Raw genomic sequence first — 25,837 nt, forward strand, 5'->3', positions numbered from 1 at the left:
TTCTGATGGATATCAAAAATAAACCGCGTATGTTTAAGAAGGGCAAGACTGTATAAATACCGCCGTCACGACCAGTCATCGCTAATACCGTGGGCTGTAAGGGTGTTCTTTAGCTTTTAACTTTTCCTCTTGAGTTAACGTTAACAGCCTGTTGAGAAACTTTGCAGTTGTTCTCAAACGGGTAGTTTTTTTGTAGTTTTGGTATACTTTTTTGTTTGACTTGTAGTATTTACAAGCTGAAATTGTTCATCCCCAAATACGTTACAGTCCTTGTGTATGTAGCCCCAGAGGCTACACAGTGTTTATTACACAGCGGATTTATTTGCCGTATATGGTATTGTCTTTTTAGTGCCGTTTCAGCTGAAGCATTTTACCATTTCTACCTAGCACATAATGGGTTATTTTATGCATATTGTCTTCTTCACGTTGTCGTTTACCGGCGTTGCGCTTGGTGAAGTAGTTGAGTCGGAGGAGATAATACCTGTCAGACTGAGTATGAGAAATGCTGAGCAGCCTTGGACTTTGGGACGGAGCGTAGAGCGGCTTAGCTTTCTATTAAACGCATTTGGTAACAAATTCACTATTCATTTAAATCCGGACAGTAACTTTGTCGCCCCAACACTTAATGTTCAGCACGTTAACTCGAAGCATCTTTCTGCCCTGCTCAATGGCACCAAACCTGAGGATATCTTCGAAGGTGACAGCGAGTCGTTGGAGATTGGACAAGACTTTAGAGATTGTTTTTACTCGGGAACCGTTAACAACAATCAAGAATCTGTGGTGGCCGTCAGCTTGTGCCACGGCATCCAAGGATCATTTGTAACGAATGGCGATGAATACTTCATTCAACCCAAAGAGCATCGTAATGAGACCAGCGAAAGGTCATTTTCGCAGGTGCACGTCATTAAAAGGAGAGTTTTCCCTGTCTCAAAAGACGCTATAAAGACTTTGTATGATCATATTGGAGCTGCCAAACCGCTTGTGTCCAACAGTAGGCCCACTTCGTCCCATGGAAAGACGGATGCCAAGGTCACCCAAAGACAGAAACGTTTTGTATCCTCTGCCAGGTACATCGAAACCCTGGTGGTAGCTGACTCCACCATGACAAGTTTCTACGGAGATGAAATCAAGGTAACTTATAAGTCTCTCTTTTACTCCATAAATAACAAGGCAAATAGATGAAAATATTACCGTTACCTTTTATGGTGTTGACTATGTGGTGACTTACCGGTGTTCGTTTATCCTAAACTGGCGAACATTTAGCACAGGAAAGCCATACATTCTGCGTTGTACATAGCTTTATGTTTGGGCTATAATGATCTTAATTGAAAGACTGGACAATATTATGACTTGGCAACCACATTATTTGCCACCCGGTTTGTGGTAAACAGTTCTTTTCACAGACTGTCTTTTTGCGCCCAGTATTAGTTCAGTGTCATTACTATAAAGTACAGTAGTTTCCACTACCACTACTTTCCGAGAAACAATTAATTTTGGAGGATGTGTGGGAGGCGGGGCGGGAACGGGGCCGAGAAATTCAAACCTTCAAGCTGAATCGCGTCGTGCATTATCTCAGTTCTGACGCGCATTCTGAACTGCGCGCGAGGTGAAACCACCGTGGCAAGTACCGTAAGGCATGTTTCTGAGTCTAAAAGGTCTCATGAAGACAAACGAAAGTACTTGACTACTTCCAGTATAAACATCTCACATAAACATTTAAACGCTGCTCTCCATTAATGCTCTTCAAAGCATAAACAGACCCCTTTCATTGTTCTGGTCAGTGAAAGAAGAGGAGCACTACGCCAAACAAGCACAGGCGTTTTGTTCTGGAACGGATTCTCGTATAGAGACATATGCATTGCTTGAAGGCGTGGTCATAAAACCCGTCTATGGATCCAAGTACATGCTCATAATAAACAAGAAATTTCCCCTGAAATATTCCATGGAACCTTTTCTGCTTTCATTTTTTTTTCAGTAAAAAACTACCCAACACACATAAAAACTTAAATATATTTCTGGATCAGACGTGCTCTTAAGTGTTCTCAGAAATTTCTTGGAATCAAGCAATATGATGTGATATATGAACACGTGCTTCTCATGGTTTTGTCAGATTGTATGAATAAGGAGCCTGTATACACATATAGCGTTTTTCCTGTAATAGGGCCCCAATAGGTCCTTGCAAGACATGAAATAGACTTGCTGGCACAAAAACCTTGAGTTTTAGTTAGCACCATCTGGATGTTAAGGGATGCCAAGAGGAGTTTGTTTTCAAGCGCCTTCCACCCATTTTATTGATGGAAAGAAAAACAAAAATGTTTAAATATTTCTGTCCCCATAGGCTCAGGGATTTGTTTTGAGCTTTGCTTTTAAAGTTTCACATAGACAATAACTATCCTAGTTTTACCCCATGTATATAAACGTAACCCACTGTCCTGGTGGTCAACACTTCCAAACTTGCAACTAGAACAAATGTGGATTCCTCACAATGACTGATGAGAGAGCACCTCAGCAACATTTGATGATTCCATTTGTACTTAATAGATATTCTGTCGTAGGTATTCTGCTTCCTCCCCAAGGACAGAGAATATTTTCCATAACGATTTTATCCACAATTCAAATATGAACAGTTTGTTAGACAGTTTGTTATTTTTACTGTGTTAACTGAAAGAAGTGCTGTTTTTTGTGTCCATTCCAAAGGACCTCAACTGTGCTGACAATACCTTGGCTAGGACACTTGACTGCTGAACTTTTTTGTTGTTACATTAACTGTGAAAGTGTAGAGGAGTAGATGATAGGCCATCATGTCTTTCTTTCCTTGAGAAATGTCCACACCTTCCTCATAGAGCTCGGGTCAGTCACAGAGATGAGATTCTCTGTTATAAGGATACACTGTAAAATTCTGACACATTGACTTGAAATTGAAACACAATGAAATTCTGAAGAGATGCAAAATCAGGCGAACGAAACGTGCCGATTGCATCTTTAAGCGTTGGAGATGTTCAGAGATTGCTGGCCCGGCTCTAGACCTGTGTGCGAGCCGGCTCGTCTGTGTGTGGCTCATCGTCTCCCAGACAGCTGTGGGATCTTATTCCCTGACCGTCTGTTCCCATTCCCCATTACAGCACTACCTCCTGACCATGATGGCCATGGCTGCCCAGATCTACACCCACCCCAGCCTGAAGAACGCGGTGAGCCTCGTTGTGGTGAGGATGTTTCTGGTGGAGGATGAGGAGGAAGGTCCAGAGGTGTCCAGGAATGGAGGCGTTGCCCTGCGCAGCTTCTGCAACTGGCAGCAGCTGTTCAACCCAACCAGCCAGAGGCACCCTCAGCATTACGACACAGCCATCCTCTTCACCAGAATGGTACATTTATTACTTTAGTGGTTTAAGATGTAGGAATCTACCAGAATATATAGGGATCTACTGAAAATAGGTAGGCAGTTAAACTATTATGTAAGATTTTGATTGGATAGGTTTTTGTTGTAGAGTAGCCTACTTTGTCCTTCAGTGTAAAGACATGCATTCAAGACATGCAAGAAAAAAACAACATTCTTTCTTAGCCCCTTAAGAATGAAATACGGTAGAGACAATCACGAAAACAAACAAGAATGACAATAAAAAACATGAGGTCCATTCTTAGTTGAGGCATTGCTTATTAAACCCCATGTGGCATCAGTGTGTGTGTTTGTGCTTGTGAGTCTAGTCTTGCTGGTGGTCCTTGTCTTATACAGGGAGACTTAGATATCTTTACCATACGCTGACTTTTTAACTTAGGCATGTAAAGGGCTGTGAAGTCTTGGACTGGACACTGTGGAGATCTGAGAGTTAAATTTCCTCCCTCTCTTTAAGTCTACAGTCTGCCATGTATTTGCTTCATTTTATGATGGAAACACTGACAAATATGTTTTGCTGGCAAGAGCTCGCACGGGAAAAAAAGCCGTCTGTCTGGAACAAATGGAGCGATGTCTGGATATCAGTGTCCCCCTCTCCTCCCCACTCTAACCCTTTCCTCCTCTCTGTGTGTGTCTCCCCTCCCTCCCTCCCACCCACCCCCCTCTCTCTCCTCTCTCTCTCTCTCTCACTCTCTCTGTCTGTCTGTCTCTCCCTCACACATTCTCTCTCACTTGCTCTCACCTCCAGGATATTTGCGGAAACAAGTGTGACACCCTCGGGGTCGCCGATATAGGCACCATGTGTGACCCCAAGAGAAGCTGCTCTGTTATCGAGGACAATGGCCTTCAGGCTGCCTTCACAGTGGCCCACGAGCTCGGTATGTGTGCCCTGTGTTCCTGCGGCCAGCCAGTCTATGTCAACTATGACAACTCAAACTGTGCATCTCTGCCAGAGAGATCTAATTTCGGCTCCTGCTTACAAAATGTGCGTTTACCCCCCACCCCTCCCCCCCAGTGCTCTTGAAACTTCAGGACTTATCCTGCATTCAAACACTGTCACTTGGTCACATTTAAACTGGCGCGTCACTGAGGGTTTTGTTGAGTGATCCAAACAATCTGAACTAACAGCCGTTGAAAGAATGATGCTATGTAAACAAAGCGTTACATAAGGATCAACATGGCTAGGCACGCTGAGATAAAACAGGATAACATTATACCAGTATAAATAAAGTCTGGTATCATGTAGTTGTACTTGTTCTTGGAAAGCGGCTCTTGGAAAGACACTTTGACGGTCTGTCTAAAAGACCTGTCATGTCAGAATGGCTCCCTTAGTTTAAATGAGGCTCTCCTCAATTGTATGTAAAACCCTCTAGTGACTTACTTATCAGGCCCTTAGTGGGTAGCACTGCAAGACATAGACTCTCTTGCATGGAGCACTATGTGGAATGGAACTGGAATATGGGACGGTTGTTACACTTGAGAGGGTATTAACTCTCTCCTGTGCCCTTTTTGTTCTAAGGGCACGTTCTCAGCATGCCGCACGATGATTCCCGGAACTGTGAGAAGTGGTTCGGGCAGCTTGACGGACACCACATGATGGCACCAAAGTTTGTCCACCTCAACAGAACTTTTCCATGGTCACCTTGCAGCGCTCAATATATCACCGAATTCTTCGACAATGGGCATGGTAAGGACTGGGTTTCACTGTGTCAACACATTGTTACCTTGTGTCTATATTTGCCATAGGAACACATGCTGTAGGTAAAATGTGTTGCTGGAAATAGGGTTGTCACATGGATTTGTTTGGTGCTTGTGAGTGAGGGTGAGGCTGTGTACTGGCAGATGGGTTTCCTTCTGCTAACATGGGGTTTTCAGTTTTCATTTGGTTTTGGCACCAAGGACAGAATATTTCCGAAAGAACTCAAAGAAAAAAAAAAAAGTCATAACTGTCAACATTTTAAGGCTCGTGTCCTAGAATGTCAGTCTGTCATCATGTAGTGAATGGAAACCTGCCATAGTGTTCAGTGTCCTTTTGGACTCGGCAGCACGACGTCTCTGTATAATGTAACCATTTTTTATTTTCTTACCCTTGTATTTTTTTCCCGCTCTCCTCTCTTTTTTACAATGCCCTGTCTGCCTTAACTTACTCCCTCACCACTAATAACTGGGTTTAAAGCCACACTGTGTAATTTTGCTGAGAGTGTCAAAACTAACAACCATTGCAAAGTAAACTGCTCGGTCCCACCGCAGCAACACCAAACCCCGCCACCCCAATCCACCCCACCACCCCCCCAGTCAGGTTAGCGGGAATCCAGCGGGAGGCGTCAGGTGGAGGAATGCCTCAGATTGTTAGCAGGAGGCATTTCAGGTTCGCTACCACAAGCAGAGCGCGAATTGCAGTTCTTAAGGACGTACTGCCGCTGCATCCACATCCACTATCCAAGCTGAAAAAAGGGGAAGACAGAGATAGACTTGCAGTGCAGAATAGCAGACGTATTTCCTTCACTTGCTGATTTATATTGTCGATATTTCAGTCTACACTCTGGCTTGCGCTCACTCTCTACTGCTCTGACTCATCTGCTGTGAGTCACGCATTCCTGGTTTAACAACTGTTTTCCCTCACAGAGAAATCGAGTGTAGCCAAGCACATGTTGTCTTAACCAGACTGAATATTGCCACAGGTACATAGTGAACTAGTTGTACAACAGGTCCCTCTTATTTTCTTGCAGTTCTTCAAGTAGTGTGTTGTCCTTGCGCTCCTGCACACATAAAGGAGTTTGCAGAGGGCTAACCTACATTGCCACAGCAACATGATGTATTTCCACAGACAAAAGGGTTACATTACTATCCTCCAATTAAAGGCTTTTGTTCTTTCTGCAGCCACTAATTAGAGAGCTCTGACTATGCATGTTGTAATTATAGTGATTCCCGCAAACGAAGGTTTAGATTTGCAAGGATCATACTTTGCTTTTGTTTGCGAGTGAACTTGATTTGTTTGTATTCTCAGCGTATAAGCCACGTTTCAGCAGAGTCATCATATTTTATGCCTTGCCTCTGGCTGTTTCAACATGTATTTGTCTGTCTGTCTGCCTGTCTGCCCGTCCTGCCTGTTTTGACTGTGTCCGCTCACGTGCCACCTCCAGGTGACTGTTTGCTGGATCCTCCTGAGCAGACACTCCCCCTGCCAGTCGAGCCCCCGGGTCACGTCTACGGGCTGGATCGGCAGTGCCAGCAGGTCTTCGGCGAGGACTTTGGCCACTGCCCAGATGCCCAGGAGGTCTGCTCCCAGCTGTGGTGCCGCGAGGAGGGTCAGCAGCAGTGCACCACCCGCAACGGAAGCCTCCCCTGGGCCGACGGGACCCCCTGCGGAGGGGAGGGCGGCCTGTGTCTGCGCGGCGACTGCGCGAACAAGACGGAGGAGAGGCTGGAGGTAGTTATGCGTGCCTGCCTTGGCTGAGTCACGGCCACCTGATTTATCACGGCGCTTACCTGTCAGAGCGAACGCATCTCAGAAATGATGCCCAAAAATGTCTCTGTGGAGATTTATTGCCGCGATCCTTTCTTGAGGCCATACAGTCACTCTCTCCACCTCGGTCCCCCCACTTTAAAACAATCTTGCGCTTGCCCTGACAGATGTGTTTCACTGCACCTTTCCCTTGACAGTGTATTGACATATTCATATTCCGAAACCCCCCACCCCCCATACACACACACACACACACACACACACACGTTCCTTTTTGGCTCCACGCTGCACTCCACAGAGTATCTTAATATAATTGATCTACTTTAGATTCTGATCCCAGATGCCAGACTGACTGCAGCTGGTGCAAGTACATTTGGAGGAGCTCTTTTTTAGAGGCGGATTATTTTTGGAGAAGCCATTTAAAAAGAAGTCACATTGTATTCAGTAAAGCCCCCTTTAAAAAGAGAGATTATATTTGGTGCGGCCCGTTAAAAACTCGCTTGTGATCCCAGACGGCTTGGCTGTCAGAAGACCTGTCTCGGCCAGCTCATAAAGAAAGCCCCTCAGAAAAGAAATGTGTTATTTCTGCACATGCCTTGAGCACCAGGCCTAGGAGGGGGTTATGGCCGGGAGGCTGTAACACGTGTGTCAGGCCAGAAGTGGAAACAGGCCAGCACCGTCAGTGACACAGGAGTGTAGCATAGCGTAGTATTCAGCATTTATATTAGATAACCAACCATTCACATTTGATTACCAATACAAATGGTTAGATAGAAAGAAAGATACAGTAGATAGAAAGATAGATATACATTCATATATTACACATGAACTGTTGTTTGGTTGGTTGATTGATTGATTGATTGATTGATTGATTGATTGATTGATTGATTAATTGAATTAATAATTGACTGGTTGGTGGGTCAACTGATTGGTTGATTGGTCAAATTTCTCAAGCAAACCACACATGCAGCCTAAGCGCTCCCAGTTTAGCCTTCTGTGTGAGGCATGATTCATTCGTTTGTGCTGCAGGTGCCAGTGGACGGAGGGTGGGGCGAGTGGGGCCCCTGGGGTCCCTGCTCTCTGAGCTGCGGAGGGGGTGTCGAGTTCTCCCGCCGAGAGTGCACCGATCCAGAGCCTCAACACGGTGGAGCCTACTGCATGGGCCAGAGAGTCAAATACCAATCCTGCAACATTCAGGCCTGCCAGCAGGAGCACGGTAACTTTTTCCATTTCTCCTTCTTGATGTAGGAATTTAATAAGACAAGTTTATTCACTAGAGAGGTCTGTAATTTAGCTAAGTGTTAACACAAAATACTGCTACTCCTGGACTCATGAGTTATAAATGTACAGAGAGAGAGAGAGAGGGATTGGAGGCAATGACATTTTAATCATAATCTGTCATCTGTGGTGCTGCTTAATATCCATCACACTTGCAGAAAATGTAAATGTTGCAACATTGCTTTTTCACTGGAAAAATGTTTAAATGTATTGCTTTACCCCCATAGGGAAAAGCTTCAGAGAGGAGCAATGTGAGAGGTATAACACCAACCGGTATTTGGATATGAATGGGAACATCAAGCAGTGGATTCCAAAATACGCTGGCGTCTCCCCACGCGACAGATGTAAGCTTTTCTGCAGAGCCAAGGGGAGCAGTGAATTCAAAGTCTTTGAACCAAAGGTACACCCTACTTTTCAGCTTTTTAGAAAGGAGCCTACGTCACCGGCGTTTCTGCTGTCACTATCCTAACGTTGTCCATACGTCAGTGTGAAATACAATATCTTTTATTACCGCTTGTTTAGGTCATAGATGGCACCACCTGCGGCCCAGACACCACATCCATCTGTGTCCAGGGCCAGTGCATTAAGGCTGGCTGCGACCAGGTCATTGGCTCCAATCTAAGATTTGACAAGTGCGGGATCTGTGGTGGTGATGGCTCATCCTGTCGGAAAATCACAGGAGCACTGAATAAAGCCACGTAAGCATGAATAACATATTACCAGATGTGGATTATACGCTTATATAATACTGACCGAATGCTCTTAGACACACTACAGATTACTTATGGTTAGAATTACAAGCAAAAAAAGTGACTAATGGTGAAGATGTTCTTATATTTCCATAGATACGGTTACAACGATGTTGTCACCATTCCCTCTGGGGCAACCAACATCGACATCAAACAGCGTAGCCACCGTGGAATCAAACACGATGGCAACTATCTGTCTATAAAGAAAGAGGACGGGCAGTTCATCCTAAACGGCAACTTCTCCGTCTCGACGTCGGAGCAGTACATCTCGGTCCCCGGGGCCGTGCTCCGCTACAGTGGCTCCTCGACCACGCTCGAGCGCATCCTGAGCTTCCAGAAGCTTCAGCAGGCCATCGCGGTGCAAGTCCTGTCCACGGCGGGAGACGAGTCTCCCCCGAGAATCAAGTACACCTTCTTCCTCCCCAGAGACGTTCCCTTCGCCAAGGCGCCCAGCTCCGACCGGGTGTCCCCGCACATCCTCCTGCCCTTCGGGGGCGACGACTGGGTGCTGGGCGAGTGGTCCGAGTGCTCCAAGACCTGCGGCTCGGGCTGGTCACGCAGGAGCGTGGAGTGCAAGGACGGGGCGGGATCCCCGTCCTACTTCTGCGACGTGGACCTGCGGCCAGCCGACATCCGGCCCTGCGCGGACCTGCCGTGCCCCGTGTGGCAGATGGGCCCGTGGTCAGCCTGCTCGCGGACGTGCGGGTCCGGAGAGCGCCACCGAAGCGTCCTCTGCCTGGACTATACCGGGAAGGCGGTAGACCCAGGGTTGTGTAATCCAGACAAGAGGCCCAAGTCCGATCCGGTAGAGTGCTTTTACCAGGACTGCTGAGTCTGTGTGTGGGACTGTGTGTGTGTGTGAGAGAGAGGGATGGGCCTGATAGATGCGCAATGCATAGCAAATGTAGTGAACAAACTTCTTCCCTTTCCCTTAACCACCTGACCTTGTTGCACAGATCAGCAGGGAACCTTTAGCATAGAAAGGGAATGGAGAGGTCACTTATCAAAAGTAGCCAGGATTTCCATTCTGGTCCTAGAAATGATGCCTATATCAACGATTAACTTAACTTCATTTGTTGATAATTTCTTTGATGTTGCCTTGTTATTATAACCACTATTGAAGTTTCTCCCTCCCCTAGAGATCTACCTCAAATGATATACCAGTTTAATACTCTCTTTAATGGTTGTTGGTAGAAGATACTGTCTATATTTATCCTTTCAACAAAGGAACGTAAATCTTGCAAAACAAACATACATACATAAACAAACAAACAAACAAACAAACAAACAAACAAACAGAAATCCTGCTGAGACTCCGCTGGACTTGTTGAGTACCTGCTAATCCACAAAGCATCGTCTCCTGGGTTAGTTTAATCACTCCACACTGAACAGGATCAAGGCTCGGTGGCTGCCTAAAAGCTGACAGAACACTATTTATTTTCATCGATCTTTTCAGAATAAAAGATCTAAATACTTATACTTATTGTGAAGAGTCCAAACAATGATGACGACCACTTTTTTGTTAACAAGGGAAAACAATGTATATCTGATTGGTATGTAATCATGTCAGTGAATGTTGAGTAATCATGCTAGTGAATAATGACATACTCTGATCAGATAAAGCCAGAAACTGTATGTACAGTGATGGGGAGCTACCACAGAGAAAGCTGGTGAATCAAACTCGCAGAATCTTGAACATTTCACTAATTCAGGAACACTGGATCACCTTTTGGAATACAACAATACTCCTCCGTTGAACAGAGATATTGTTACACCACACACATCTAACACAAAGCTATTCAGTAGGGTTAAGCTGATGTATCAATGTACCAATTCATTTGCCAGTTTGTTTTTCATCACACCACGATCTGAGGTAACGATTACCAGATCACAGAACATGACTTTTCTGGAGAAAAGGAAGGCCTTGTTTGGTTATATTTTCGTATTGTAAAGAAAAATGTCAAAAACAGTTTCCATGTCAGCACGAACAATGTGTGTATTTCTACTGTTTGGGTTGATCCTTATAGTAATGTAATTCACACATTATAGCCTACTTCAAACAATTAAGATACAGCAATTTCTTTTTTGTTTTACTTACCCCATAGACACATCGATTTCTTGTATTTGTCAAATAGGCCTAACTCTAACACAGTTAGACCGTTAGAGTTGTATGCAACCAGAAGGGTACAGTCACCCTTGACTTGTAGATAAATATTTAATGAGAGAAAAAGACTTAGTTCTACCATTGCGTTGAATGACGATGTAGAAACCATGATTAACTATGATACGTAGGCTAAGCATTGAGACAGCATCACTATGGCATTTAATGTTAGGGATGAAACAAGACTGACCTATATATCTTTTATATGTGAGTGTTATGGCATTCCAGGTGTGCAAATGGGGAGATTTTTGTTATATATGTAGATCTGAAACGAAAGCATTCTATCCCTTCAATGAAGGTCTGTACAATGCTATTGTTATAGCTTCCTTTTAAGCTATTTATTTTTTTCTACCTTCGGACATCTATTTGTTACATTTTCTTGATGCTGCTGTCTATTCAGAATTGTTCAAAATGAGATCATAAATTAAAAATATGTCTCGACTGAAGATATTTTTTCAACTTCCTTTATCAAAATTGTCACAAATATTTGGAATTCTTCACTGTCAATAATAATAATAATAAAAAGTTGTTTAAAACCTTATGGACTATCTTTATTTTTGTGGCCTATGTGTACAAATGAACTTGTAATTGGTTTTTCTTAATCACAATTCACTATATCATGCTTTTCCCTTAATAAACACAACATAAAGTGTAGCTTATATCCCCTTTTGAAGGACTGCATCAAGGATAGGAATATGATAATGGCAAAAAGTGAAGGAAAGATTGTTGTCAGTATTGACCGTCCGCATAGCATTCTGGGATAGAAAAACAAACCGCTGAATTTGCAGCCCACTGGCTTCCCGCTGATGGGATGAAAAAGCTGCAATATCAACAGATAAAGAAATGTGTTTTACTTTTTTATAGTCTTTTACATGGCATTGTCTCTCTAGCCTACTAAATGCGAACGTGTGTAGGATATGCTTGGATGAATGAAGCAGAATGTTATTAGAAGCACACGGTGAGACTGGCAAGCTAGCTAGCGTTAGCTACTCCGCTATCCATTAGTTTTTTATCGGAGCTGTTAGCACATATGCCCGCTACGAACTGGATTGTTATTCGCCTCAACTCCAGATATTCTTTCCTTCGTTCTGCTTTCTTTGGTAAGCTCGCGTTTCCCTGTTTCTACTGTGAGCATATTGGTTGTTGTCTTGACTTGTAACAAAAATACTTGCGTGTATCATTGGTAATGAGCTAACTAGCGGGTAGCTAGCCAGACCACTGGCTAGCAATTTAGGTATGTTAGTTAGCCAGCCAGCTAAGTTGGCGTTGACGTTACTGAGCGCTGCTGCTAATGGGTCCGATCAAATTAATCGAATGCTATTGTCGATTGTCCGTGCTGTTGCGTTGTCATTATATCCTAAAATATTTGACAGAAATGATCTTGGTTAGTCCGATGCGATTAGGTAAAGTTAGCTGATTAAGGTAGCCTCTTGCTAGCTGATCTGATTTAACTCCTGTTTGGAACTCGTGTTTGCATTTGAGAGGAGACCACAAACAACATGAAATGTTTCCAGTTCTGTTTTGATGACCGTTAGCTAGCTCGTTCGGTCATACACACTTATTTTATTGATGAAGGGCAATACAATTGCGTCATCGCTTTGGTCAGTGTTGGGTTTGTATTGTCAACTTCAACCAACTCAAATGTCAGATGTTAGCTAGCATAGCCAACGTTCGTAAAGCTGCAAACAAAACATAGCCCATAGCGTACTCATGTGGAGAGTCACGCCCCCTTTGCAACCTTCCATTGAAAACAATCTAGGAAATCTGACGGAATATGTCGTAGTTTGAGTAGATATGATTTCTTTAATGTTGACACAAGTACCATCAACGAAGTATCGTTCCAGTCGTCAAAATACGACTCGGGGACACTGCCTTACCACTCGAATCATTGGCGGAAGGGTTAATATTTGCAAAAACATTCTACAAGGCGACCCCTTTGTCAGTCTGTAATTTTACTGACGTGTATTAGTAGTCTACAACCTCCATTATTATTTAGGGTAGACGTTCAGTAACAAAATGTTGCCTTAACTTGCATTGTAGGCCTATATAATGTTATGCCAAGACACCGACCCTGATTGTAGTCTCAGGTGCATCGGGCACACTTTCAGTGGAGCCGCCTGCCTGTTTTCCACGTTTCTTGCTTTCATAAATGGCCTACATAGGCTACTCATGGGGCCTATGCTGTAAATGCACAATACATTACATATGGAGTAGTTTGCATAACTGAGATTGATCTGAATTCCATTTTTGCTTTTAGATCAGCTTTTAATTAAAAATATAATTTGATTTATAACAGACCAGGTGTACAGCAATGTAGTGCAAGAACACTGATGTAGGTTACATGACATATATATATCTGTTCTTCAATGTAATACAACATTGGCACTTGGCAGTATTTGCAGTGATACTCAGATTGTTAAGTCTAAATCTGTGTAAATATTGCTGAGCCCTGAGTCTCCATAAGGATATTCATACAAAAGACAGACTGTACAAATAAATATAGGCCTACTTGTTAAGCATAGAAATAAAGATTTTTTTCAGAACTGAAAAACAGCCATATTGGCAAAACTGTCATGAACTTTAACACGTGTCCTGAATGACTTTTCAACATGGAGATTGGTATTGAAACTCCAAACTGCTCTTCTTTAGCCAAGCTACTTGATTAAAGGTGAAATACCACACAATTTTTGTCAAATTCAGGGAATTGTTCCTCTCAGTCCTCTCGTTACGTGTTTGAACAGTATATTGTTCAAGAATAGTTTTGGATCTGTAAATGAGATACAAACATTGTGTCTCAAACTGAGCCAAGCTCTCAGCCAGTCAACACAGTGTTTCTGGGTCAAGGAAGGCAGGGATGTAACTTGGTTGGCTGTTGAACTTGGATATCAGCAACTATTCACTGTACTGAGGTCAAATAGCAGAATTTATAAAGTGTTGCTTTTAGGTAGTTGCTCTATTCCCTTGATGTGGTCATGCTGGCTGTGATGATCCAAATAAATGTCAGATCCTTAAACAGGTACACGAGAGAACCCAAAATGAGAGCTATTTGAGGTGTTAGTCATCATTATGACAAGTTGTAACTGAATTTCAGTGTTATGAAAGTGAAACAATAATCACCTCCTCATTAAAGGTTGTGCTAGCACTTGTTATGACACGCTTAGTTTCCCGTCAAGGTAACACTTGCAGATTTCTTTTTTTTTTTTTTTTAAGAAAAATGTGTGATTTTCATTTAGTCATTCCATTGATTGTTGGTTTTGAATGATTGTATTTCGTTAAAGGGATTATACATTTAGGCCTAGCGCACAGTCATGGTATAGCAATACTTCTAAAAAAAAAAAAAAAGGCTTAGCAATACTTCTATAAAAGGCTTAGTGTGACATCTACTAGTCAGCCCTCTGCTGAATAGGGAAGGTAAGGGTGCATATCTGCTTCATTCTTTTACAACACAGATTTAATACCAAGAAGTAGCCTGCCATTAGAGAGACAAAGACCCTAACTGCTGAACTGAACACTCCTCCATCTGTCTCCGAAGACCTATAAAGCTTTTGCCATTAAGGAATGGACTATACACTTTTGCACATCTCAGAAATATTATTTTCCAAAGTATTTGGCGAATCACTCTGGATTGGAATGAGTTCGTTTCTGAAATGTGCAAGGTCTCATAGTGGTAAACTTTAAAGTCCACGGGTCAGGTAGTGTTATCCTCTTTGTAAAGAAAAAAGAAAAAATAGCGAGATATTCTGACAGACCCCTAAGCACACCACTATGCCTGAATTTAGACAAGTGTGCTGCTGATTTCTTGCCGTCTGTCATGTGAATCCAGGCAATGCTATGTAAATTCCCAGCAGATGTTGTGTGAGAGACTTTGTTTGGACTCGAGAGAATTACAGAGCCGAATGCTGCGAGTGTTTCAGGACTTAGTCATACTTCAGCGTAACTATCATATGAATTCCAGCCGAGGGTTCAGTTACAGTAACCATCCATATAGACGATTCTCTTTCAGCTTTGATGAGTAATACTATGAACTCAGTGTTCCCAAGGACATATTTTCATTGTTTTTTTTTTCCTGCTTCAATTTAACCTTTACAGCTGCTTTTGTACAACCATATAATATGTAACCTACACATTAATAGGTAAAGTCTGCCATAGATTTTCGCCCACCGTACTATTGTCACCGCATATCTACCAATGTCTCGTTTCTTTTGGATTATTGAATGATCCGAGTACATTTTTCACAGTAACTTTCCTTCCAATTACGCTCTTCTCCCTACTCCCTTCTCCTTCTCTGCCAGCAACACTCATGGCCAGCTGTATCTTTTTGTGAGACAAGCAGACGACGTAAACATGTTCATCAAACGTTTTTTAAGCGTTGGCATGCATGTAAGAGTATTGACTGACATATCCTCATCATTAAGGGCAGAATCCATTTCATTTTGGAAGTGCTGTGCTGTGTTTCTTTTTTTCCCACTTTACTGTAGCCTAATATCTTAGAGCAGAAACCACAAAGTGAACTCTATTTGACATTATAGAGCTAGAAAGCTAGAAAGGCTTTTTTACAAATGGCCAAAAGATATATGTCTTGTGTACACTTGCACAATTTGGTAGTGATTATACTGTGAACTCATATCCTTTCTGTAATGATGCACAGGCTCCAGCTTGTCACTGATAAGGTGTATTTATGTTTTTGTAGGATCACCACCCATTTTCTCCGGTCTGAAATATGGGTATTAAGACCTTTACCCACAATTCCCCCAATCACAGTCAGGAGTTGCTGGACAAGTTGAACGTCCTGCGAAGCGAGGGTCACTTCTGTGATGTCACCATCCGCGTCCAGGGCCAGCTCTTCCTGGCTCACAAAGTGGTGCTGGCCTGCTGCAGCGACTTCCTGCGGGCCAAGCTGACCGGGAAGGCCGGCGGCGACGACGACCGGCGGGGGGGGGAGGAGGAGAGGCCCGTCCTCGACCTCCACCACGTGACCGTGGCGGGCTTCGCGCCCCTCCTGGAGTACGCCTACACCTCCACGCTGTCCATCAGCACCGAGAACATCATCGACGTGCTCGCCGCCGCCAGCTACATGCAGATGTTCGCCGTGGCCAACACCTGCTCGGAGTTCATGAAGTCCAGCATCCTGTGGAACCCCTCGGCGGCGGGAGCCAGCGGTGGGGCCTCGGGGCCGGGCCAGGACCGGGACCGGCCCGGGCCCCAGGAGGCCCCCGAGGGCCAGACGGGCTGCCTGCTGGCGCCGCTGGACGCGCTGTCGCCCTCGCCCGTCTCCTCCGAGTGCAGCATGATGGAGCGGAACATTCCGGTGTGCCGCGAGTCGCGCCGCAAGCGCAAGGGCTTCGCCAGCCCCCAGGCGGCGTCCTCCTCCTCGCCACAGGTGCCCAACCCGTCGCCCTCGTCCTCCTCCTTCCCCGAGAGCTCGGCCCCGGCCGTGGACCCCACGCTGGCGTTCACCTGGACGTACCCGTTCGGCATCGACCGGCGCTTCGCGGCGGAGAAGGCCAAGCTGGCGGAGGGGCTCCTCGAGTCGTCGTCGTCCGGCGGCGGGCCCGACCCAAACGCCCGGGCGCTGGTGGAGTACCTGGCCTGCGAGGGGGCGCGCAGCCTGGTCATGGGCACGGGCACGGACAGCACCGGCGGCGGCGAGGAAGAGGAGGAGGAGGGCGTGCGGGTGAAGGTGGAGCGGCTGAGCGACGAGGAGGCGCACGAGGAGGCCTCGCACCACCCGGTCAGCGCCTCCCACAGCTCCCTCAGCGACCAGCAAACCGTCCCGGGGAGCGAGCACAATCAGGAGGACCTCCTCATCAGCCCGCAGTCATCTTCGATAGGTACACACACACACACACACACACACACACACACATGCAATTCTTTTATTTGAATCCAGCAATCACTAGCCTGGCATAGCCCTCCGTAAGCTTCCGCTCAATTTTCATTTCCCTTCACCATTACGCCTGGGTCTGATCCCATTGAACTCGATTTCTCAGGATGCATTCCATCCGGACCAATCAGCGAACGGGGAGGATGGGGGGAGGCGGGTGTTAACGATGACGTCGAGCATTATGCACATTGTAGTCTTTATAGTCTCCAAACGTTAGCGATTGGGTAAAATCAGGCCCAACCGTTTCAAACTTCAGAGTTCACACCTCCTGCCTGAAATCGATTCTGAATGGAGAAGGTCCAGACCCTCTGTACAGTATTAGTAGTACGAGGGTTTGGGATTCAAATCTTTCCAGACACACACACACTTTCAACAGCCCTCATGATTTCAACATCATCATACCTGAAGCTCACCTACAGTACTTTACTGTCTGTCGGTGTGTAGATAGTGGCACCTCTAGTGAAACTAGAGACACATCCACAGTTCATATACTGGTCATTCTCCATGACGGTAGACGTGCTCCGGCATAGAAATGGGAAGGTCAGCAGCACACCAAGTGTGGAACAATGACCTCATAGTCTTTCATTTTGATTTCAAAGTCATGTGCTGGAGCACTACAGAGCCGAGACAACAAAAACTGTCATGTCCAAACGCGTAGCGCGTATGCCCGTATAAACGTTATGAGTGTATGAAGCAGGCATGCCGCCTTACTTATAGTATTAAGTACGTTAAACTGGATTTGCATTTTCGGTGCACATACAGGAGTTGAGACATTGGTTGCCTTGGCGCCCAGGACAAAATATTTCCAGTTGTCTCAACTCATCATAAGCATAAGTTGTGTGTTGGACAACTAGGAAAATAAGACACGTTAATTTCCCCCGTTCCTTTGATCCTTCCGCCCTGTCTCCTCGTTTTAGTAATGCATTCTTTGAAAGGGAATATTCCTGGTAAAAATTACTATTAGTCAATGACCAATGTTTTGTTGTTAATGCTCCATTGAAAGTGTAGCCGCCAGAGTGGAAAGAGCTGTTTAATTGGGGATCCGAAACTATTTTCCATTTGAATGATCTGAAATAGTGGTGTATTTAGCATACCTCATTTGAGTTATAAAAAGTGTCGTAATGTCAGTGGAGGTCAGTCCAGTGTCCCACACGACGCCATCGTTGCTGAAAACAAAAGGTGCGAAATATTAGTAACTTTATGTCATAATTTTGCAAGGCCAGCACCAGGGTTAGACTCCAGCCAACTAACTGCTAGCCTACACTGTCAAATGTTTCAAACACTTCAGGTATTTTCAATTTCATATTAGAAGGAGAACTTCAGATATAACACACATGAAGTAGAATGTCTACAAAAAAGATGGGCAAGCACATGTTAGTTGTCCAGCAGACAACCATATGAATTCAGTGTTTGTGCGGCTGTGGAATGTAAACTTGGCCGATGTATTTTAAACTTACTGGAGCAGGGTTAGTCAACGCGCACCCCTCTCCTCCGCTGTGCGACTTGCAGATGCTCAGGACGGCTTTTCTCTCTGTCTCCCCCTCTCTCTCTGTCTCCCCCTCTCTCTCTCTGTCTCTCTCTCTCTCTCTCTCTCTCTCTCTCTCTCTCTCTCTCTCTCTCTCTCTCTCTCTCTCTCTCTCTCTCTCTCTCTCCGCAGGCTCCATAGACGAGGGAGTCACAGAGGGCCTGCAGTCCATTCAGGGGACGCCCAACACCACCGCTCACATGGAAGAGGACGAGAGGCAAGACTTTTTTTTACTTTGCTGTTTTTTTTTTTTTGTTTTGTTTTTACAGAGTGTCCTTTTACAACGTCTCGCTTTTATAGTTTCACGAAAAAAGGACCCCTCCGAGGAGAGGCATAATTTTTTTTTTTCATTGTTCCTGTTTCCATCCTTTCCTCGCTTATACAATGTCCATAAAGAGTGGAAGCTAATGTGATATTGTCGTGGCTTTTTTAGAGGGCAGACCCGACTGCCAACAGGCCAGAAGCTTTTTGGCCCGCGTGCTGGAAAGTTCTTGGATCTCGGGTTTCGTGTTGGAATAATGGCAAAAAAATGAATTGTCATGATGCAAAACAAAAGGGGGTGGAAGAAAAGCCTCAGTCATCTAAGCCAGTGTAGCAGTTGCTTCTCGTCTGACCTTTTTTTTTGAATGCATGATTGAAACCGTGCTGATCTTTGCAGGATTAAGATAGGACACAGTCAAAATTATTAAGAGATTACACTGTTTTAAATCAGACCAGGCACACGCAGTAGAATACCAATTTAGGCAAACAAACCCCAGTTTAGTTCTCGAAGAAAAGTATGAGACGTGGGCCGAGGGATGTGAGGCTTCTCTCGCCTGCTGGTCGTTTGGCCGTCCTTTTTTCGAAGAGGCACATCTGTTTGATGTCAATTCCCGTAACATGACACGGCGTTGGCACTTTGTGTCCCCAGGCTGGAGAACGTCCAGTACCCGTACCATCTCTACATCAGCCCGTCGAACCGGCCCGGCATCAAGGGACCAGCGCGGCCCTTCCAGTGCCCCACATGCGGGGTCCGCTTCACTCGCATCCAGAACCTCAAACAGCACATGCTCATCCACTCTGGTGAGGACTTTTATGCTGATATGCTCCAGCTACGGTCTGCATTCCATTCCATGCCCTGCATTCTGCACCGGCACTCTCTTTGCCTCTACGTCATTGGGTGTTGTCAGTCTGCATCAGACAGTGTGTCTGTCAGAATTACCAAAGGTACTCTGTTGTGGTAGCAGTGGCCATCCTCCACATACTCTACTACATTTCCCTCAGGATGGATGAGTTATCTAGCGATCTAGCTATTTATCCACTCAAGCATGCCATTGTCCCCATTTTGAGTTTGCCTGCTCAGCTTCTTCTCTTGAAGCCCATTCTGATTCCCACTCTCTCTCTCTCTCTCTCTCTCTCTCTCTCTCTCTGCTTCTCTGCCTTTCTCTCTCTCTCTACCTCTCTCTATCTGCTTCTCTCTCTTCTCTGCCTTTCTCTCTCTCTACCTCTCTCTCTCTGCCTCTGTGTCTCTCTGCTTCTCTCTCTTCTCTGCCTTTCTCTGTCTCTACCTCTCTCTCTCTCTCTCTCTCTGCTACCATTTTCTTCCAACAGGCATTAAACCCTTCCAGTGTGACCGCTGCGGGAAAAAGTTCACGCGGGCCTACTCCCTAAAGATGCACCGGCTGAAGCACGAAGGTAAACGCTGTTTCCGGTGCCAGATCTGTAGCGCCACTTTCACTTCCTTCGGTGAATATAAGCACCACATGAGGGTCTCCCGCCACATCATCCGCAAGCCTCGGATTTACGAGTGCAAAACATGCGGCGCCATGTTTACCAACTCCGGCAATTTAATCGTACACCTGAGGAGTCTCAACCATGAGGCGTCAGAGCTAGCAAACTACTTCCAGACCAGGTGAGGCTTTTGGCAAAGCAGGGGCACAATAAAAAAACCTTTATGAAAAGATGCATTAACACTGAGGGAACACACGTCACACACACCACCACCACCACCCCCTCCTCCTCCTCCCCATTTAGAACAGCCATGCATGTTAAAAATTATGGACTTAAAAAAAAAGTCTTGGAAGTTAAAAAAAAAAAAAAAAAATTAAAAAGTCACAGTTGTTGCTACAACGCCTGTGCCAGAAACCCAGTTGTAAACATGCTAAAAAGGAAACATGTTGTTCCCAAATGCAATAAAATTACAAAAGACAGTCGTTCATGGTGGCGCAACATCTGGATGGCTCTTATCTGGGTTGTTTTACTTGCCAAAGGCGCACTTTTATCTGCATACGTTACAGCTGCACATTAATTGGCTAAGTAATGCTGTCTGGGCTTCTAAGAAATGTCTTTTTTAGCAATGGCTTCATTAAATACCAGGAAAAAATGATGCTTCTGTTTATACTATGCAAACCATATCCAAGTTACTTATTTATTCTTGTTGAACCAAGCAAGCTGTGATCCAATCTGATTTGTCCATTGTATATCTTGGGTATCACATTGTTTTTTTTGTTTTTTTTACTTTCACTTTGGTTTCACTTTTTTTGGCTTATAGGTCATTAAGTGGGTAAAATCTAAAAGCTAGATACCAAACATTACCTCAGACTGGCGAGTCTGATTTGACATCTTGTCGACATTGAACCACCACTCTGTTGTAGTGCAATCGCAGACACCTTGAAATAGAGCCTTGTGACGTTAGCGTTAGCGTAGTAGCCGTAAGGCACGCGTAGATAGCGGAGCCCCAGTCTTCGGCCACGCTTCTGAGCTCCCCTCTCGCCTGGCCTCCACCACCCGTCTGAGTCCAGCAAAAACAAACAGCGGTGGGGCCGGTGCTCACAAACGCGGGGGGAATGAGGCAATGTGTTGGCCCTGGCTCCATTTAAAAAAAAAACAAAACACGAAACCCGCGCCGCACGGCTTGCGTACGTGCGCTGGCAGGCAGTTAGGGGCGCCACTTTCTGCGTCCTGTTACTTGCGTGTGTGAGTATGTGTGTGTGTGTGTGAGTGTCTGTCTCTTCGCTCAGATAACGAGGAACAGCCGCCGTCGGTGCTGTCGGTCCCCTGCTGCGGCCGAGCCAGGTGGGCTCTGCCGTCTGGCACCAGCCATCATGCAGCGGTGCAGCCACGCGGCCCTGATGTTCCTATAGCCCCGTCCATTTGTTCAGCAACAGCAACAAAATACCTGCAGGGGGAAACCTCAGCAGATGCGTGCGCGACTGCGCGTGTGTGTGTGTGTGTGTGTGTGTGTGTGTGTGTGTGTTTCTACACAAGTGGGTTGTTTTCCATACCATTAGCGTTGGCCAAGTTTGCCTTTTATAGGCGTTTTTCTCCTCTGTCGAGATTAGTTAGAGTGAAGCGAGGTGCAGGGAGTGTTTTTCCTGACAGGTATGCGGCGCGGTGAGATGATTGTGTGTGGTGTGCTCTCTCTCTTCCTCCCTCCCTCCCTCCCTCCCTCCTTCCCTCCCTCCCTCCTTCCCTCGCTCCTTCCCTCGCTCCTTCCTCACGCTGCCCCCAGTGAGTTCCTCCTCCCCGAGTACCTGAGCCAGATGCAGGAGGAGTCGCTGGGCCACTTTGAGATGACGGACCAGGCGTTTGAAGGCGGCGGCGGCGGCAATGGTGGCGGCGGCGGCGGCAGCTCCTCCTCTTCCTCTGTCCAGATGCCCGTCATATCTCAGGTGTCCTCCACCCAGAACTGCGACCTCCATCCCTCCATGGCTCCGCCCGAGGCCCCGGCGCCGCGCGGGGGTCAGGGTCGCGGGGCGGCCGCCGGGGGGGAGGTGGTGGTGCTGTCAGACGAGCCAAAGACCAGCGTGGCCATCCACTCTCCGGAGGCCCTGGAGGAAGAGGAGGAGGAGGAGGAGGAGGGGGGGGACGGAGAGCGGGAGGAGCGCACAAAGAAAAAAGCACTTGTGTCCATTACCATTGAATAAGATGTGATGTTCCCGTATTCACCTGTGTAGACACACCTTAAGAGCCCGCTTTTGAGTCACAATACTAGAGTGCATACTGGATCGTGATCGTGTTGGTGCCTGGCAGTCATAGACCATTTTTGTTTGTTTGTTTGTTTGTTTGTTTGTTTTTATAATGACTTTTTTTTTGCAGTGATTAACGTGGCTTGGTGTAATCGTCATTTGTATTGTGATTGCATAGGAAATTACAGATTATTAACACATTTTACATAGGATCCCTTTTGAATTGCAGTACATATTCCAAGTGCACACTGGATTGTGATTCTCTTTGGAGCTGGCCACCTTAAGGATATATTTCCATGCATCAAAAGCTCTAGTCTTTGTTGCTCTGTGACAGAATAGATGGTGAACATGCCCTGAAATATCCTTCCCCTTGCAATTGTTGTCAACATTTGACTTTTAGCTGACTGTCTTGTGAAATTGTTTTTACTTTTTTGTGCGGATTGAGACACAATGATTATTGTGAGAACATTTTGAGATTTGTATGTTTTTTTGTTTGTGCGTTTGTCAGATCTTTCTTTTTCCAGTCTGGATGTGTTAAAGCGCCTTACCCAGTCCTGTACAGAAAAAAACTGTACTGTGAATCCATTATGTGATGGATACAGATTGGCTTATGTCCTTGTGTTCCTTTGAGGGCTTTGCCTTGGTAGATAATGTAGCATGGCCAACATAAGGGACTGTACCACTGAGCAAGGGCCATGACTTGTCCCTACCCTTCCCCAACCCCTTTCCTTAATTACAGGACTCTTTCCAATAACGTTTCAGTAGGTTTCGTTTTTGGAACGTGTCAACTATAGACAATCTCCATGTGGTTGATTGAGTCAAACAATCATGCAGACTTTGTGGTGTTCACAAAGAAAATTGTCGTGTAGATGCGTATTGGATTTCTGTGTCGAATACACAAGAGCTGTGACACCGTTTGCACAGTTTTAAGCCTTTGTGGAAACCATTAAATTAATGCATTTTTGCAGAGTGTAACTGTATGTGATTTCATGCGAAACTGAGGTAGTGGAAGTGCAGGCCTTCAGGTCCTGGTTAGCTGTCACTAGTGTCTTATTTTTGAAGTGGAAAAACTATAATCTCATCCTGCTGTCCAGCTGAGAAGCATTGCATGACTGACTTTGTGATACCTGCTTCTTTTGACGCACACACTGAAGCAGTTATAACAGTGGAATCACTCCCAACTGTACGCTAATCCAAAAGTGAGAATCCCAATTTTTTTTTTTTTTTTTTGACCGAATCAAAAAAATAGATGATAAAAAAAGCTGTAATTTGGCAGTAGTCACGGCTAACCTCGACCAAGAGGGGTTTGTATTTGTCCTGGGTCTGCTGCTGCTATTGCTCTGTGTATCTCCATCAGACCTACAGTAGATGCAGTTCCACGCTTGGATTGTTAAGGACGGTGCCCACCGGACACGTTCGCGGTGCGACGCGACAAGATTAAAAAAAAATAAAAATAAATAACTCTATTGTTTTTAAAGGAGCAAATCCTACTAGAAATGTCTGCCGCAGAGGGTTTAAAAAAACTGTTCTGAAATCCTGTGCGTCAAGCCCTCACTGCTGAACACCGTGTCCAGTGGGCGTCGCTCTTTAAGGTGTGTGGCCGTGGTCAGTCTTGAATGTTACATGTGGAAAGATGCAGCAGAAGTGAAGTATATAACCATATTTCCAATTTGCAAGATTCTCAAAGACTATCTGAAAAAAATGTGCCATTCTTTTATTTGTGCCTATTATTAGCTACCATTAAGTCCTGTTTACTCACTTAGGAATGCAAGGATGCAATGTTTTTGGTGATGTGAGAGAGCTTTTATATATGTCAAATCCTTTAGCATTTACTTGACTTCTTTAGATATTTAATATACATATCTTTGTGTCTACCATTTGCACAGGGCAATCATTGTTAAATGCTGCTTAGTTATAATGTGATATTTTTTAATGTGATGTTTTCCAATATTTCAAGAAAAAAAACGATTTCTCCCTTATTGTGCAATACAGTTGTAATACAGTGTACATGTTTTGGAACATCATGTAAAAAAAATAAGAATGTATTGTTGGTTGTTCGAAATAATGAGCAATATGAAAGCAAAAGTTGTGAATATTGGAGGTGGTTGGCACTTCCTTTGTTAAACAGTTACTTGTGGTTGGAGGAGGAGGCTGTTATAATGGACTAAAATGTGACATTTCGGTTAGTTTTCGTTTTGCGCTTTTGTGTCTGCACTTTCAACAGAAGCTACAGGTGCAGAGGGTCTCCTGCAGTGCAAGGGGGGGTCGGGGAGCCCTTCCTCTGATGTCAGCTGTTTTAATATCCGTCACTGTACTGTACCGTACCGCATCCTGTATGGTACACTAAGCTCTATGCCTGAGAACTTTGCCTGTGAGATAGTATGAACGCCCTATTTTTATTAGTAGTAATGTGAATTGCGTGGTCGGTGCAGTTACGTCTGTCATTTTTAGCTTCTGGTGACGCACTCTCTCTATAAGGTTTCAAATATTGCAAATATCGCTGTCCCAGACCTCACTGTGGTACTGGCATGTTTTCCCACACAAACATATTAAAAATACCGGGAAAGAATACAGAAAAAAATCAATATAGCATGGTTTACTTTCTTGGCTGTTTTGTCAGATATGTACAACTACGTTTTTGTATACAGTAGTGCATCTCTGTAAAATGCTTAAAAGCAAGAGGAAATGGTATTCAGATGTCATGACACATTTTGGTCTGTTTTTTGTATTCGTCATCTTTCAAGTATAGAACTTTGTATATTTCTATTATCAATGTGAGTTTCAATAGTCGATGGATTTGAGCCTTACATCATACTATTCGCTTTGTGACAATGTCTTTAAAGTGTTCCTGTATAGTTTTATTTTCTAAAACCTGTTTTTATTTGTAACTTGTGCCTTTGGATATTGAATCGGTAGTGCATTTTAATAGTCATGAACATCCATTGCTATGATTCATATCACAACTACAAATGCTGGTAGTGCTCTGATGTAGCTTGTAACCTAAAGTATTTTTGAAGTGCTAAACTATATTTTGTTTGTGTGCATTTTTATTTTAATATCTACAAATGTGGTGACTGTTTTTTGTAACTTTCCAATGGTTTTCATCTTGAGTTACTGTGCCAGTGTGTTAAACTGAACAATGTTTTGTATAGACAATGTTTTGATTGAAAGTAAAGTGATGAATAATCTTACCATTGGCCTCAGAATACCAGTCTTTTGCAACTGACACAGTGGCACAGAATCAGGTGCCAGCAGCGAGAGCTTAAAGGTGCAGTTAGCAATTTCAAGCCCATAAAAAAATGTTCGCGTTCAGTAATCATTCCCTCACAATTCGCTAGCTGCTCATTTCGTTGGTAGACTGACAACAATAAGAGTTGAAGCTCCAAAAACTGGAAACAAACAAAGAAAGTTGGGGCAGCCTGTCCCCGCAACAAAA

General features: G+C 44.7%; 2 protein-coding genes across 5 annotated transcripts; both read left to right on the top strand.

Moving 5' to 3' along the window:
• The first annotated feature begins 316 nt into the window (after positions 1-316).
• On the top strand, positions 317-11,565 carry adamts8a (ADAM metallopeptidase with thrombospondin type 1 motif, 8a). Its single transcript, XM_062536300.1, has 9 exons — positions 317-1,131; positions 3,123-3,362; positions 4,140-4,269; positions 4,911-5,078; positions 6,535-6,821; positions 7,887-8,073; positions 8,363-8,535; positions 8,658-8,833; positions 8,981-11,565. Exons 1-9 carry the CDS (start codon positions 394-396, stop codon positions 9,714-9,716), a joined length of 2,835 nt encoding a protein of 944 aa, XP_062392284.1. The 5' UTR covers positions 317-393; the 3' UTR covers positions 9,717-11,565.
• Positions 11,566-11,815: 250 nt separating this feature from the next.
• zbtb44 (zinc finger and BTB domain containing 44) lies at positions 11,816-25,592 on the top strand. 4 transcript variants are annotated; one of them, XM_062536301.1, is made up of 6 exons: positions 11,816-12,145; positions 15,736-16,876; positions 18,587-18,671; positions 19,365-19,516; positions 20,045-20,345; positions 21,945-25,592. In XM_062536301.1, the coding sequence occupies exons 2-6, from the start codon at positions 15,766-15,768 to the stop codon at positions 22,357-22,359; spliced, it is 2,064 nt and encodes a 687-aa protein (XP_062392285.1). In that variant the 5' UTR covers positions 11,816-12,145; positions 15,736-15,765; the 3' UTR covers positions 22,360-25,592. The 4 variants fall into 4 exon arrangements, with proteins under 4 accessions (XP_062392285.1, XP_062392286.1, XP_062392288.1 ...); XM_062536302.1 differs by having other exon boundaries at positions 11,816-12,003; XM_062536304.1 differs by having other exon boundaries at positions 20,045-20,128; positions 21,945-22,106.
• The last annotated feature ends 245 nt before the right edge of the window (positions 25,593-25,837 follow it).

This window comes from Sardina pilchardus, chromosome 5, assembly GCF_963854185.1.
Source record: "Sardina pilchardus chromosome 5, fSarPil1.1, whole genome shotgun sequence".
Taxonomy (NCBI): Eukaryota; Metazoa; Chordata; class Actinopteri; order Clupeiformes; family Clupeidae; genus Sardina; species Sardina pilchardus.